We start from the raw sequence: 14,006 nt of genomic DNA, 5'->3' as shown, positions 1-14,006 counted from the left end.
GTAATTTACGGTTTCAAAAGCCTGCCTGGAACGCAGCATTAGCCAAAACGACCGGATCGCTTACTTCTGCTTTAACATAAATATTCCGCTTACTTCTGTTTTAACAAATGTATTGTGTAATGTGTGTGTGTGTGTGTGTGTGTGTGTGTGTGTGTGTGTGTGTGTGTGTGTGTGTGTGTGTGTGTGTGTGTGTGTGTGTGTGTGTGTGTGTGTGTGTGTGTGTGTGTGTGTGTGTGTGTGTGTGTGTGAGAGAGTGAGGGGGGGGGGGGGTTAATAATAAACTACTGTAAACTACACTACATTAGACACACACATTTGAGGCATTCTGGTTGTACTCTGAGGAGAAATAGAGGGAAATGACATGACTTTTTTTTCTAAGCAGATTTACCTACTGACTGAGGTGCCTATTAGGCTTCTTGTAATTGCAAGAATGTCTGAAGTGTATGAAACTGAACTCAGAACTGGTCTATAGTGTGGAGCTGTGGCTGAAGAGCAAAAACAAAACTCATTTTTTAAATCTTTTGGCCTGGACCGGCCGGTGACAAGCCTTTCCTCTGCTTCACCATGTTCCTCTTTCAGGCCACACTGTCTTCTTCCAGACTTCTGCCCTATTCTCATCTCAATCTTGATAGCTGTAGAGCTCTACTGTCAGATATATGACAGAATAGGCTACCCACACATGCTTTAGCTAGGCTACTGCTGAATAATTGGAGCAGACATGTCCTGAGATTTACAGCCTTCTATGATAATCTTATACGGCAGACACACACACCTGTTACTTTGCTGTCTCTCTCTGTTCCTCTTTGTTGCTCTCTGGACTGGGCTGCCTAGCTGTTCTTTTGGGCTAAGTGAGCATGGAAAATACGAGTCCTTTTTTTTTTTTTTTTTTTTTCCAACAACCGCGGTTCGGCCCGTTACAAGCTTGAGCAGGACCTCGCAGATTCAGTCAGTGCTGCGGTGATGATGGGCTATAGGCTTTGGGCTGTGTGCATCAGAGAGTTGAGATCCTACACGACGAGCACCTCAGCGGTCATCGTCGCTAATCAAGATAGGATTAATAGAGAGTTGGCCATCCGAGGTAAAAACCAAAACCCAAACAAAATAAACAGCTTCCAGTCCAGGTCGGGCACAGCCGACTCTGTGGGCCCAGGCCTGCCCTTGCCGCCGGGACTGGATGATACTTCTCCACCTCAGCTTGATGCTGATGTGCTTAGCTTTTCTATGTTAACCTTACAATGCCTTCTGTCCAAAAGGTTCAGTATGAGGCATTTGTATTTGAATAAAATTCAAAATAGGTGTAATAATACTTAACTCACACACTGCCTGACGTGGTGGTATTCAGGTAATTTGTCAAGACTTGCTTTGGTACAGTTTAATAATTGTGGCCTAAATTTTATATTTCATCCGCTACTCTTTTTTTTTTTACCCCTGCAGAAATGGATCAATCGTCAATGACATGATCCTCAGCTTCAGAGGCACATCTGTTCCCAATAATACTCAGATTGCAAGTGTTTTGATCAATGTATCTTCAACGGTCTCTGGCTTTGACATTGAGGGCAGCTCCATCACGGTGGATGGCACAGGTAAGAAATGTGCTCCTTGATTAAAAAGAACCACAAAACCTGAATAATTATTTACTGACGTAATATGAATTTACTTTCTCCTCCTTCACAGTTTCAAGTGGAGTGAGCCACGAGACCAGTCTCTTCACTGCATCTTGCCTGGTCATCTTGTCGTGGCTATTCTTAAGCCAGCAATAATTGATTGATTTCCCTTTGAATGACATTAGAACATGACTGCCATGTCTGGTATGAAAAAGGGCTCAATTGTCAGTAAACAACAACAAAAAAAACATTTATGTGTGCCATATCAGTGACAGTTGATTAGAAAATGTCTGTTGACCTGAACACATTTCTGTGTGGGAACGTCCAGGATCCAGGACAGAATGGCACAGCCAATTCTATACTAAGCTCCTGTCATTGGAATTATAAGATCAGTGATGATGACACTCTTTATTTACCAGTGGGGGTTATGATGGCATCAGTGTGCGTATGTAAAATCAATGTTTAGGTTTGCATCTTAATTTTAATAAAGGAACGGCATGCACGTCATAGAAGGCAACATCCTCATTTCTCCTGTTGTGATATTATTTATCATCATGTACCCGATGTAATAATAATGTAATACTTGTCTTATGTTCTACCAAATGGCTAAAGACAAAGAGGACCTGGCCATGTTAAAGGCCAGGAAGTTTCATCAAAGCAGTGGTGATGTTTACAGACAGCTAAACCCTGTTGTTTGATCTTTTCTTGTGACAGTCACTGGATAATGGCAAGAGCTCAAGCAAGACCTTATTATTCATGCAGTAGGCCTAGTAGCCTACATTAAATTACCCATTATTATTATTATTATTATTATTATTATTATTAGCCTATTATTATTATTTCATTTTTATTTTATTGTATTTATTTTTATACGTATGGCGGTTTATTTAGCCTCTTTAATTAGTTTTAGGACTAGACAAGCAAACATGGTAATAAATAAATAACAGAATAATGGGTTCATACCCTTAAGAGGTTCCTGGTTCCTGGTACATGTGAATATCTTTTTTTCTTTTTCTTTTTTATTTGTTTGTTTTATTATTTCATGTCATGTCAGAAAGTGAAGTGCATCTCTTTCTCATCTCAAAGCGCACAAAAATACTCAATAAATCAATAATAATAATAGGCTAATGATAATCATCATCATCATCATCATCAGTGGGCCGTGTTTTTCCATCTTGCCACCAGAACTGCTTCACAGCTCTCCCACAAACGTGGATGCAGCCACACAAGCCTTCCAGACAGGGAGGTTATTTTTATATAGATCTACTGATCAGCAGAACCGGAAGAGGAAAACACATGGATTAGTGTGTTTACAACCCCTATCATCCTGGGTGCACCCGGCATCAGCTTGCCGTCCAAAACAGACCCCACCGGTATATTTCCGTTTTGCACAGGCTGATTCTGCCTCGGACATAACGGACATAACGAACGTATGATAAAGCGCGGGCCTGTTCGTGGTTGTTTGCGACGAGACTGAGGGGTCGATCGCCTACAGCGGTCTAAAAAGCTGTGTGATAGCCGATCTGTCGCAGCGTCGAGCCATCCACCATCTGTGGAAGTGGGACAAGGGAACAGATGGCGCATCCAAGCCGGGCTGCGGGGCTGCTGACGCTGACTGTTACACACTGAAGATGAGTGTGTATCATTGAAACCTAAAGCCTGCTCCTTACTGCTGCGCGGTATCTTTAGCAGACTTGACGATGCAGGAGCGGCGTGGATAGGAGGAGTGGGGTTAACGGGAAGGCGTCAGAGATTGATCACATTGATGCGCGTCGGATCCGACCACTGGTATAAACTTAATCCCCCCCTTTTGACGCGCCTCTGGCCCGGTGAACAATGGTAGACAACCGCTACGCCACTGCTCTTGTCATCGCCTGTGTGCTAAGCATACTGGCCACCGTGTATCTGTCGGTGGCCATCGGTACGCAGCACTGGTACCAGTACAGCAGCCCCACCGTGCGCGGAGAGGCCAACGTGTCCGAGGTGCGCTCCCTGTATGAGGAGTTCATGGATGGGGAGTTTGATGAGAAAACTTACAGCGACACCCTGTTCCGCCTCAACGGCACCGTGGGCCTGTGGTGGCGATGCGTGCTCGTCCCTTCCAGCGCGCACTGGTACAAAGAGCCAGGTATGTTCACTTGAACTCTATTCATGTGTGTGATTAATGATGTTCAATCAATTCACCTGTGACCACGCAGGTTAAGTAGCTATGCGATAAAGAGTTAGGCTACACTGTGTGTCTTTGAACTACTGTATAAACACTCGTTGGAGGATGGCGCAGGTGTGGTCTCATAACAAATAAACACGCCGTCACTGGGGATCTGTCAGCGTCTGTCAGTTAAGCGTGGCCCTGTCTGTATCAAATATCACTGATTGCACCAATAAATCAATCAAGTTATCTTTGAAGAACGCCGCTGTGCTGAGACTGTTGGGTGTGTTTTGTCTCAGTTCTTTATTAAATAGTAAAGTGGATCCAAACATCCAGATCCAGAACTTTCCTATTATTCACGAGGATGGCCAACCAAAGTGGGCAGCTTAACTACCCAATGAGTAGTTGGTACAAGAGCTTATCATTTTGTGTTTGATCAAAAATTAGCCTAGTACTGAACTAAGCCAATGTAGGCCACTGATTTTACACTGTTGCTTGTCTTTTGCTTGCAAAAAAAAGTCGATTTTACCATCACTGAATCAGATAAAGTGAAAGAAAAAGTGAGCTTTCGCTGACTAGAAATGGTGTAAGTAGTCAATAATTATCTAGATCTGTGTCACTGTCTGTCAGTTTGACTATTTGATGGATCAACTGATCATTTCAGCCCTGGAGTAGCTACTGGTTGGTGTCTGGCTGCATACTGACATGCTTTTAATGGTGTCAGTCAGGGACTTACTACCCTACACATATTAACCCAGGGGCTCTCTAGTTACATTAATCTCCCCATGATCATGATCTGTTTAGACATATGCCCAAGGTTAATGTTATCACTCACTAAAAGTTTTTTTTTTCTTTTTTGTATGCTGTAAGATGAGTTCAATACAGAACATTGTGTAATTTAAAAAATAACCAAAACCTCCTATATCTCTCTGTGAGTTCATTTTATTAACCATGCTGAGATTTAAAGAGAGAAGTTGCTGAACTTCTACTAAACTGTTTACACAAACACTGGTTCTTAACGTTAAAAAACTCTTTCAGATGCCAAGACGGTGCTAGAATGTCGCAGCTTCACTCTACCTCAGCAGTTCACTCCTAAGTACAAAGAACCAGGAAACCACAACAGTGGCGAGGACATGCTGCGCACATGTAAGTTCAGTTACAGGTTTACTCATATTGAATTGTTTTATAATGCATAAAGCTCTTGCACTGGAATTAAGTTTGACCCATATTAACCCCACTCAGGCCTTGTCTTCTGTCATGCAAAGGGCTGCAGGTGACTCAAGGTCACGGTTGTTGTGATGCCACTGACTCACTCCCTCCTTTGTCATGTTTAGACCTGTGGAGATGCCAGTTTCTGCTGCCACTGGTGTCGCTGGGTCTGGTGGTGTTAGCAGGCCTAACTGGCTTCTGTGCCTGCCTCTGCCGCAGCCTCACCCCCACCCTCGGCATCGGAGTACTTCACCTGCTGGCCGGTGAGACGTGTTCCCCTCCTTACTTGGGACATTTTGATCCATAGTCGTCACCAAAGTGGCCTAAATTTAGGCTCATTGAGAATCATAATTTCAAATTATTGATTTCTGACAAAGAAAGGTCCACGTTGTAATTGTGTCACTGTAATTTGCACTTAATTCACAGTCTAAACTCAGTGTTTAATTCTGAATTACTCTGGCTTGAGTTTGTGTCCCAGCCTCTATGAGTAATATTAACAACAAAGATCATGCTCACGGTTAAATAGAGTATGTCCAAGTACAATTCATATAGTTTTGTTCTAAATAATCCATTAGTAACTCAGAAACATGGGAAGAAGGAATAGTAACTTCCCATTTCCCTGAATTCATGATACACACAAAATATACTGTATAGAAAATACACTGTATATGCAGGTAAGTCCAAAAGTCTGAGGCCACATTTCTAAGTTAATGTGGCATGCCATTAAGACAAAAACAAAACTGAAAGTTTCCTTCTACATTAAAACTAGTAAAAAGAAATTAATGTTTTGGCTTCGAGATCTAAATCGTATTTCAGGTTTCACAACTTGTGCAAATCATCCTTTGACATGTGGCTATTCCCTACCGACAGAATTCCTGCTCTGCACTACAAAGCAGAAAGACTCAGTCAACAGCTTCACCGCTGAACATTGTGGAATTTTTAGAAGACATTTTTCCTCAGAGGCCGGTGCAGACTAAACCTAACCTAAACTAAAGCAGAGCTTAAAGGGATAGTTCTACATTTTGGCAAATTGGCCCATTGCCATAATCCCTATAGTCATAGCAGTAGGTTTGTTACCTTTATTTGTCGGTGCAAGCTATTTTTCGAACGGCGGAGCAGAGCTGTGAGCTGTTCAGAGCTACACTACGGAGGCTAATGGGATTTCTTGGTTTCCCTCATCAAATACACAATCCAACAACTCCAAAACGCTCTGGTGGACAAGTTGTGACCTGCACATTCACCACACTATGAGACAATAATGCATCAGCGGTTTTGCATGAATTTACCTCTAAAACAACTCTGTCTTGTCACGTTCCGTTATTATCTCATAGCGTGGTAAATGTGTAGGTTACAACTTTTGGAGTTGTTGGATTGTGTATTTGATGAGTTTGATGAGGGAAACCAAGAAATCCCATTAGCCTCCGTAGCGTAGCTCTGAGCAGCTCACGGCTCTGCTCCGCCGTTCTACAAATAGCTTACACCGACAAATAAAGGTAACGAACCTACTGCTATGACTATAGCGATTATGGCAATGTTGAACTATCCCTTTAAAGGAGAGTGAATATTGGATCAAAAGCAAAAGCACAGCTCCAAATGAACATTACAGTATTTACAGGAAATACAACACAAAGCACAACAGCAGAGGGGATGTGTTTGACATATTCAGAAATGTATCCATATGAAATGTCAAGCACAAAATCTCTCTCCTTCCTTACACCACCTTATCTTTTGCCCTGCAGGTCTCTGCACTTTGGCCACAGTGTGCTGCTACCTGGCAGGGATGGACCTGCTGCACAGGGTGTCGATGCTGCCTGATAAAGTGGACGGCTATCTGGGCTGGTCCCTCTACTTGGCCCTCATTTCCTCACCACTCCAAATGATGGCCGCTGCACTGCTGGTGTGGGCGGCACGCAGCCACAGTCAGAACTACTACCGCATGACCGCATACCGGGTGGCATAGGCTGTAATCTCAGCCCCTGTTTAAATTTATACCCCATTCCGACACCAAGATGCATTTTATAATGATCTCAGAGGAGCAGGATGTGGGTTAATCTGTGCGTTTTTCCCTCGAATGGATTAAAGTGCATGTACTCTATAGTAGTGACCCTATCTGCTGCATTAAAAGATTTGATTTTTATCTCTCTAGGGGTTATGGAATTGGTTTGAAAAAAGGTCAACAGAAAGATGTGTATATTACAGCATATGTTTGGTTCAGAGTAACTTAACCAAGTTGAGAAGCATTAGCTGTGTCCCGGACCAGTTTCATATTTCGCATCAATTTAATCCAATACATAGTTCATTCACATCAGGAAAATAGCTAAATTAAATGGATTGTTGCGGTTTATTTGAGAGATTTGAGCATGATGACTCGTCTTCATGTCAGCAACATCACTTAAAACAAGTTCGACAGGACAAGAAAAACAGCCAGCCAACATGATCAGACAAGTTTTAAAAACAAACTGATTTGGATGAGGAATCCAATGATAACTGATATTATCATCATTACACATATTCCACAAACGACTTCAACCTGTGCATGCATTTTCTGCAGTGAGGGACATTCATCATCGTCATCCAAGCCCAGCAGAATCCCTGTCGGATTCGATTATAACTGATGTTGCCGTGTTCTTATTGTTCAGTGTGCAATGTTATTGTCGTTGAAATCACTGACTCAGAAGAAATGACCTAAATAAGACCCAAAATGTAATATAATGGAGCACTCCTTTAAGTATACTGTAAAATACACTACATCTGATTAAGAAGACTGTGCTGATACAGACTGTGAAGATATTCATAATTAAATCCAACTGCAAACACAAAAGAATTACAATTTTTTAGAAGCACAACCCTCTTGACTGACAGATGTGTTCAAAAGTCTCAGATTAATGTAAAAAGGTGGAGTGTATATGAGATGCAGCTGCTCCAGGTCCAAAACTGCAGCACATCGTGTCTACTACATGATGTATTTGGTACTTTGAGACTTGAAACACAGCGACTTTCTCACTGACACACCCGTGATACCAGCTGGGTGCGGTGACATTTAGCCTTTGTTGCCCAGACAGTGACATTGACAGTGACAGTGACATCCAAGCACGGACGCACCCTCAGTACCTACGTCTCTACAGCCCTGCGTCAAGACAAAAAAACAAGCAACAAAAGATGCTTATTTTGACAGGCATTTGCTCTGATGTTACAATACTTCCCCTTCAGCTGCTCATGAAAATAATCTGTTACTGTGAGCATCAATGAGTACAATCAGACAGACTATGACTATTACTGTATTCATCCTTCTATTGTTACTGAAGATTCACTTTTGACATTTATTTATTCATCGGTTTATTTATTTATGACAATTATTAAGGTCAAACTATGTTATTGTTTTGTTATTGATATTTTCAAGCATATTTTTATTGTTTTGACTAATTTTGTAGGCTTTTGTAGAAAAGGTGAAAAAGTTGTGTATTCAGCATAGTAGTGCTCTTTCACCATTTTGTGTTTTTGTTGACCTTGTATGCTCAAATTGGTTTTTCCGCTTGCTTTTTTGCGAATTTATATGCTTTAGTTGTTATTTAAATTATATTTATCCCTTGATTCTTTTTCATATTACTCCCATTTTGCCATCAGTTCTTTGGAAGACACAAACAAATTAACTAAATCGACAGAATTTAAGGGAAATAGGTTTTCCCTGTTAGGCATTATGAATGTACTATGAAGGCCATATTATAATAAGCTACAGTGTTCCTTTGCACTTAAATTATTTTTGAACATATCCTGGATCTTACTGTAGTACTTGCCAGTGGATTTCTATTTTTTGACAATGTAAATGTTCAAATTATCAAATACATTTAGGAAGAAAATGCCATTCTAACCCTTTAAAACAAATGTTATTTGTCTCCATAAATATAGAGTAACACTCAAAAGGTGTCATTAAATTTGTGATGCATTATGTGTGGTCTGATATCGGTGATGAACCAGATTGTTTTTTGACATATTCAACATTTAAATATAAGATACTGCTCTATTCCTGAATCCACAGTAGCATAAATAGAACAGCTGTTTGACTGTGCTTTTGTGAATCTACAGTGAATGTGTCGTTCATTCTCCAGTGGTGAGACTGTCAATAGTTGTACACTTAAATATTGTGTGAGTGTATGCAAACGTGCAGATGCAAATGGTGCTTGTTCCAAGCAACTGCTGTCATTTCAATAAAAGCTTTTGAGTTTTTTTTATTTATTTCACAGTCACATCAGTCTCATCATGTTTTTTTAAAAAATAAACCATGCTCACTCCTCTTCTTCTGAAGAAAATCCCTGTTTGTCCTCTTGTTGCTCCTGCTCTGTCTGCACCCGGATTGCAGGAATCATCACGTGCTTCTTTCTGGCCAGGGAGAGAGCTATGCCCTTCTCGTAATACGCACATTCATTGACAAAGAAAGGATAAAGAGGTTCATTGCCTTTGTACCTCAGTGTTTCACCTGAGAAAGTCTGGAACAGTGCGTCTTCGGGGTGGAGCAGGCAGAAGTCTCGGTCCTGCGGGAAAAGACACACAATCAAGTTTTACCAATCAGCTTTAACATTTGAAAATCAATTTCTAAATCCACACAGGATGTTTAAAAGCAGCTGTGCAGCCACCACAAGTCTTCAAGAGTTTCTGCACTGAAACTGAAGGAGCAGTTGTCACGAAAACTGTTCAAAAATTATCAAGATAAAAGTTTTATAGGATTTAGGTTGATATGTTTAATGATCATTAGGAGAACACACTGCACTGAGTTTCTTTAATCTCTGATGATGTGATGAGTTGTCACAATTTGTGGCAACTTGAAATGTCCAGGTATGTTCATTAGTGAGGTATGTTAGTGTTAATGATTCATTATTCAGGTTTAGCTGTACCTTAAATATCCTATCTTTGTGCTAAGCTAAGACAAATGTCTCAGCTAGGCTAGCTGTGGTGGGTTTTGACATTTTAATCTTACTCTTGACAGGAAAGTGGAAAAGTGTTTTACAAAACATCAAGCTATTCACTGAAACTTTGTTGTCAACTTTCCTCCAGTTCATCACTACACGTTTGTTTATTCATCAGTTGAAAATACTGGTCTGCATGTTGTCACTGTAACCCCACCTCCCACCTCCCACCTCTGCTGAGTAAAAGGCAAACTATTTTTCAACCATTTAAATTTCACAAGTCAGTTTGGCCTGAAACAAAAGCAAGCACCTGTTACACCATTCAAAAATACCATCCATGTGAAATGCATGTGTGTAACGTGTGGCAGCTCCGACATGGGCGTGTGCGTGTGTAGACTGACAATGACTGACGCTGCCCTCTAACTCACTGTATTGCTGCCAAACAAAAGAGTCTTCAAAAGAAACATTTCTCCATTAACACCTGTGAGTCAGAGCCCACGCTGTTGAAATAACAATGTGAGCTATTTACAGGGCCTGTTTGTCATTCGTGGTATTATCCCAAAGCGACAAAGAATCTCACTCCACCAGTTTGTAGACCTGTTTACTCATTTTATCACTTTGAAGACATTGTAAATTGCAAATCGGAAACCAGTGAACTTTGCAATATTGCTTGAAGATTTTAACTCAAGACAACAGAAAAACTGTTTTTTTAAATCATTTTTCTAATCTGGAATATCCACATAATTTGCTGCCTGATAGCGCTACATTAGTATTTGCTGCCAGACTGCATAGGAGTTTGTCACACTGAGATTACTGAATTTATCTTCTGCATTTCACAATGAAAAAAGTTTTATTTTTAACACTATTCTTTCATTTATTTATATAACAATTGCTTTTTGTGAGTCGCAAATTATGTATATTGATAATTTCACTGCATCTTAAATAATTTCTTCATCATTCAGTGAGTTTTCTCATAAGAAAAAGCCACTTTAATCCCCAAATTAATACCAGTCAATTTACGATCAGACGAATATATTTGTGTTAAAACAATCTACTGGGGGCGGCGTTTAGCTCACTTGGTAGAGCTGACGCCCCATGTTGGGGCTACAGTCCTCACTGCAGGTGGCCCTGGTTCGAATCCTGCATTGCGCAGCCCTTTCCTGCATGTCATTCCTCCTCTCTGCCTCCTCATTTCCTGTCTCTCTCTCGACTGTGCTATCGATTAAAAAGGCAATAAAAAGCCCAAAAATACTTTTAAAAAAATACAAGGAGTTAGTGGGAATTATTTAATTGTATGTGCACCAAATAAACTCTTAATTTTGCCTTCTCTGTGGCCTCTGTTTGATGAATCAACAAACATTTCACCACATCAAATAAGGTCAAGAAATTCAGTGCATGTCCTCAACTCACAATACAAAGCCACAATTTATGGCGGTAATACAAAAGCCATGCTGTGGACGTCATTGGTAAAAAGCCATTTCACAAGAGGAGGCCACACCCTGCATTATGACCAATGCTATGTATGGTGTGAAAACTCAGTGAACAAGTGAACAATACCATACACAGCCAGACGCAGTTATATTTAGTACCCTTAAAGAAAGATTGATTATTATTCTTGGACAAAGGCCCTTACCTCTGTCTTACTTTTGTGTTGAGCAGTTTATTTTCCTTTGGTTTGTTATCTTATCCTCTCACTAGATGGTTCAAACTTGCATAACTGGGTTCAAATATGTACAAATCTAACAATGGACAGAGCTGATGATGAAGCTCTCAGGCTAAAAATATATTTCAGACCGTACCTGAAGTTGAGGATGAATGGCTGCTGTGATGTTGCGTGTTTCACTGTCTCTTGGGTAATCAATGTTTTTAACCATGGTGAACACATCCACAAATCCTCCTTCAAAAATAGTACCTGAGGATAAAAAGCAGACACAACTAAAATCAACAGGTTCAACAAGGTTACATAATCTTATTGTGTAAAAAATATCCTTGTGTATCCTCATTTGTATCCAGAGTTTGAACTGTACCTGAGTTGAAGACACGGACCCAATCGAGCATGTGCTGCACACCAAGTTTCATCGCTGTGTAGATGTTTGACCTCACCACGCCATGGGGCTGAGGGCCGATCTCTATGGCTGCAGAAAATTGATTTTTTTAGATATTTCCGTTCACACACTTTCTATCCTTTGAATAAGCAGTGGGTTTGTGGTAAATACTGAATACTCACCAAAGCCATGTTTCCCCACTGAATCAAGGGAGTATGATTCTCTACTGGGGACATCAAAATGGATGTACCTTATGGGTATATCTGGCATCTGCCTCTGAAAAGGACAGGTCAGACTTGACTTTATAGATTTCTGGCATGATCACGTGTATTAAACACTAGAAAGTTTCTTCAAATAGGCAGAGGGAGTTGATTTGATTTGATTTTCTTGCCTGAAGGTGTTTGAATATGTGAAGGCAGATCCAGTCGGAGTCGGAGTAGGCGATGAGGCACAGGCCCATGTTGGCAGTGGTGTTATGAAGGTCGCACACAAGATCTACCGCCTTCGGACTGCCTTTGGGACCCAGCATGGCATTCAGTTCTCGGGACCTGATCATCTCGTAGGGGTCTGCGTCTGTCGCGGTCCCACTGGGAGACAGAAACCAAAAAAAAATGACAACACATCATCAGAAAACGTTGCCACGAGGAACCCATCGCTGCCTCTTATCGTGGCCTTACTTGAGGGAGGCGCGGGTGAAGCAGCGGTTCAGGTCGGTGTCGACGTATCGACGGCACTGCTGCATGGCCCGCGGGTTGGACAGCACAAACTGCACAGACACCGGCTCCTCTTCCTCCTCCTCCGCCTCCTCCCCTTTCTTCCTCCCTTTCTTCTCCACCTTCAGCAGCTCCCTCACCAAGTACACCCCAGACAGTTCGTTGCCATGCGTACCGCCGCACACAGCGACCCGGGACAACCTCGGTAAACACACCACCTCGTCTACTTCCATCAGACTGAGAGCAGGCAGAGATACAAAGGAAAGACTGCAAGAAATTAAAAAAAACAAAAAAACATTTGCAACTGGTCTCGGTGGTGTTCCAGTCCTCATGCATTATACAGCATCATGCAGGCAGTTTTGAGCAGGTTTCGTGCACAGATTCAGCTGTAAACACACTTATTTGCGGCTGTTTTTATTCAGTGTGTATCAGTGTCTACTGACAACAAACTACACAATCGATTCCCTCTGGTTCGACTCGGTGGGAGGTTATCAATTACACCAGTGCTCATGTCCCCGGGTACATTGTAGACAACACTGCAACATAAAGCAGAGATATTGATTTGTGAAACCTTACCTCGCTTTTTCTGGCTTGCTGAACTGTAAAGGAGCAGTTCCGGCTTTAAACCCTACAATTACAGCGTAGCCTAAAGCAGCACTAAGACCGGAGTCTACTTAAAGTCTCTTAACTGAGGAGGAAAGCTTGAGGTAAAACAAGGTGAAATGTCAGCTCCACATTCACAAATAAGAGATGAAATGAATGATTAGGCATCGTCCTATACATCTTACCTAATCTACCCTGGCTGTTACCTTTCTCTTCCCTCTCCCCCTGCCGTTTACCCTCTTCCACCCTCTCCCAGGCTTTCATGCAGTTTTACTGATTCAGCATTCCCATCCCCTCTGTACAGGCTGTAGCTGCCTGTTATGCAAACTCTCACCGTCCCTCTACCACCTCTTGTCCACTGCACTGTACTATACTATACTGTATCGTGGGCAGGGTGTGTCCTGAGTGTGATGTGGTGCATCGATTGCTTCCTTTGGTCCCCAACAGCTGTGAGGTCAACCCGAACCCTAAGCCCCTCCCCAACTTTCCCCAACTCCCCGTTTCTCTCTGCCCCATGTATAGGATGGTAGGTTCCAGTCTGCCTTTCAGAAAAATTGGCTAAAAATAAATCTGCTGGCATGACACAGCAAGAGAGGCGCCTGCGATGTGCACAGTGGAAGGAACGGCTCTTCTCCCAGGGAAAATAACACCAGAGCCAGCTGGCGATTTAGAGAGAAAAGACTGGAGTTTAAATAAAGGTTAAAGCTCTTTAAACTGTTTTTTTTACGGCATAGCTTAACTCATTCTGTTTTCTTTTCAGTGACAATCCTTATTTCTACACC

General features: G+C 41.7%; 2 protein-coding genes across 2 annotated transcripts; one reads left to right on the top strand and one right to left on the bottom strand.

Moving 5' to 3' along the window:
- Positions 1-3,440: 3,440 nt before the first annotated feature.
- On the top strand, positions 3,441-6,922 carry LOC311001705 (claudin domain-containing protein 1-like; the record flags this gene model as incomplete). The annotated part of the gene is made up of 4 exons (XM_083992822.1): positions 3,441-3,732; positions 4,792-4,899; positions 5,088-5,225; positions 6,702-6,922. The coding sequence occupies 4 exons, from the start codon at positions 3,441-3,443 to the stop codon at positions 6,920-6,922; spliced, it is 759 nt and encodes a 252-aa protein (XP_083848948.1).
- A 2,323-nt stretch (positions 6,923-9,245) lies between these two features.
- Positions 9,246-12,854, bottom strand: LOC311002243 (N-acyl-aromatic-L-amino acid amidohydrolase (carboxylate-forming) B-like; the record flags this gene model as incomplete). The annotated part of the gene is made up of 6 exons (XM_083993529.1): positions 9,246-9,491; positions 11,663-11,775; positions 11,891-11,998; positions 12,091-12,184; positions 12,300-12,495; positions 12,586-12,854. 6 exons carry the CDS (start codon positions 12,852-12,854, stop codon positions 9,246-9,248), a joined length of 1,026 nt encoding a protein of 341 aa, XP_083849655.1.
- Between the last annotated feature and the right edge of the window lie 1,152 nt (positions 12,855-14,006).

Source organism: Trachurus trachurus, assembly GCF_905171665.1.
Source record: "Trachurus trachurus genome assembly, chromosome: 18".
Lineage (NCBI taxonomy): Eukaryota > Metazoa > Chordata > Actinopteri > Carangiformes > Carangidae > Trachurus > Trachurus trachurus.
The sequence above is the reverse complement of the archived record's forward strand: the minus strand, read 5'-3'. Positions and strand labels throughout refer to the sequence as shown.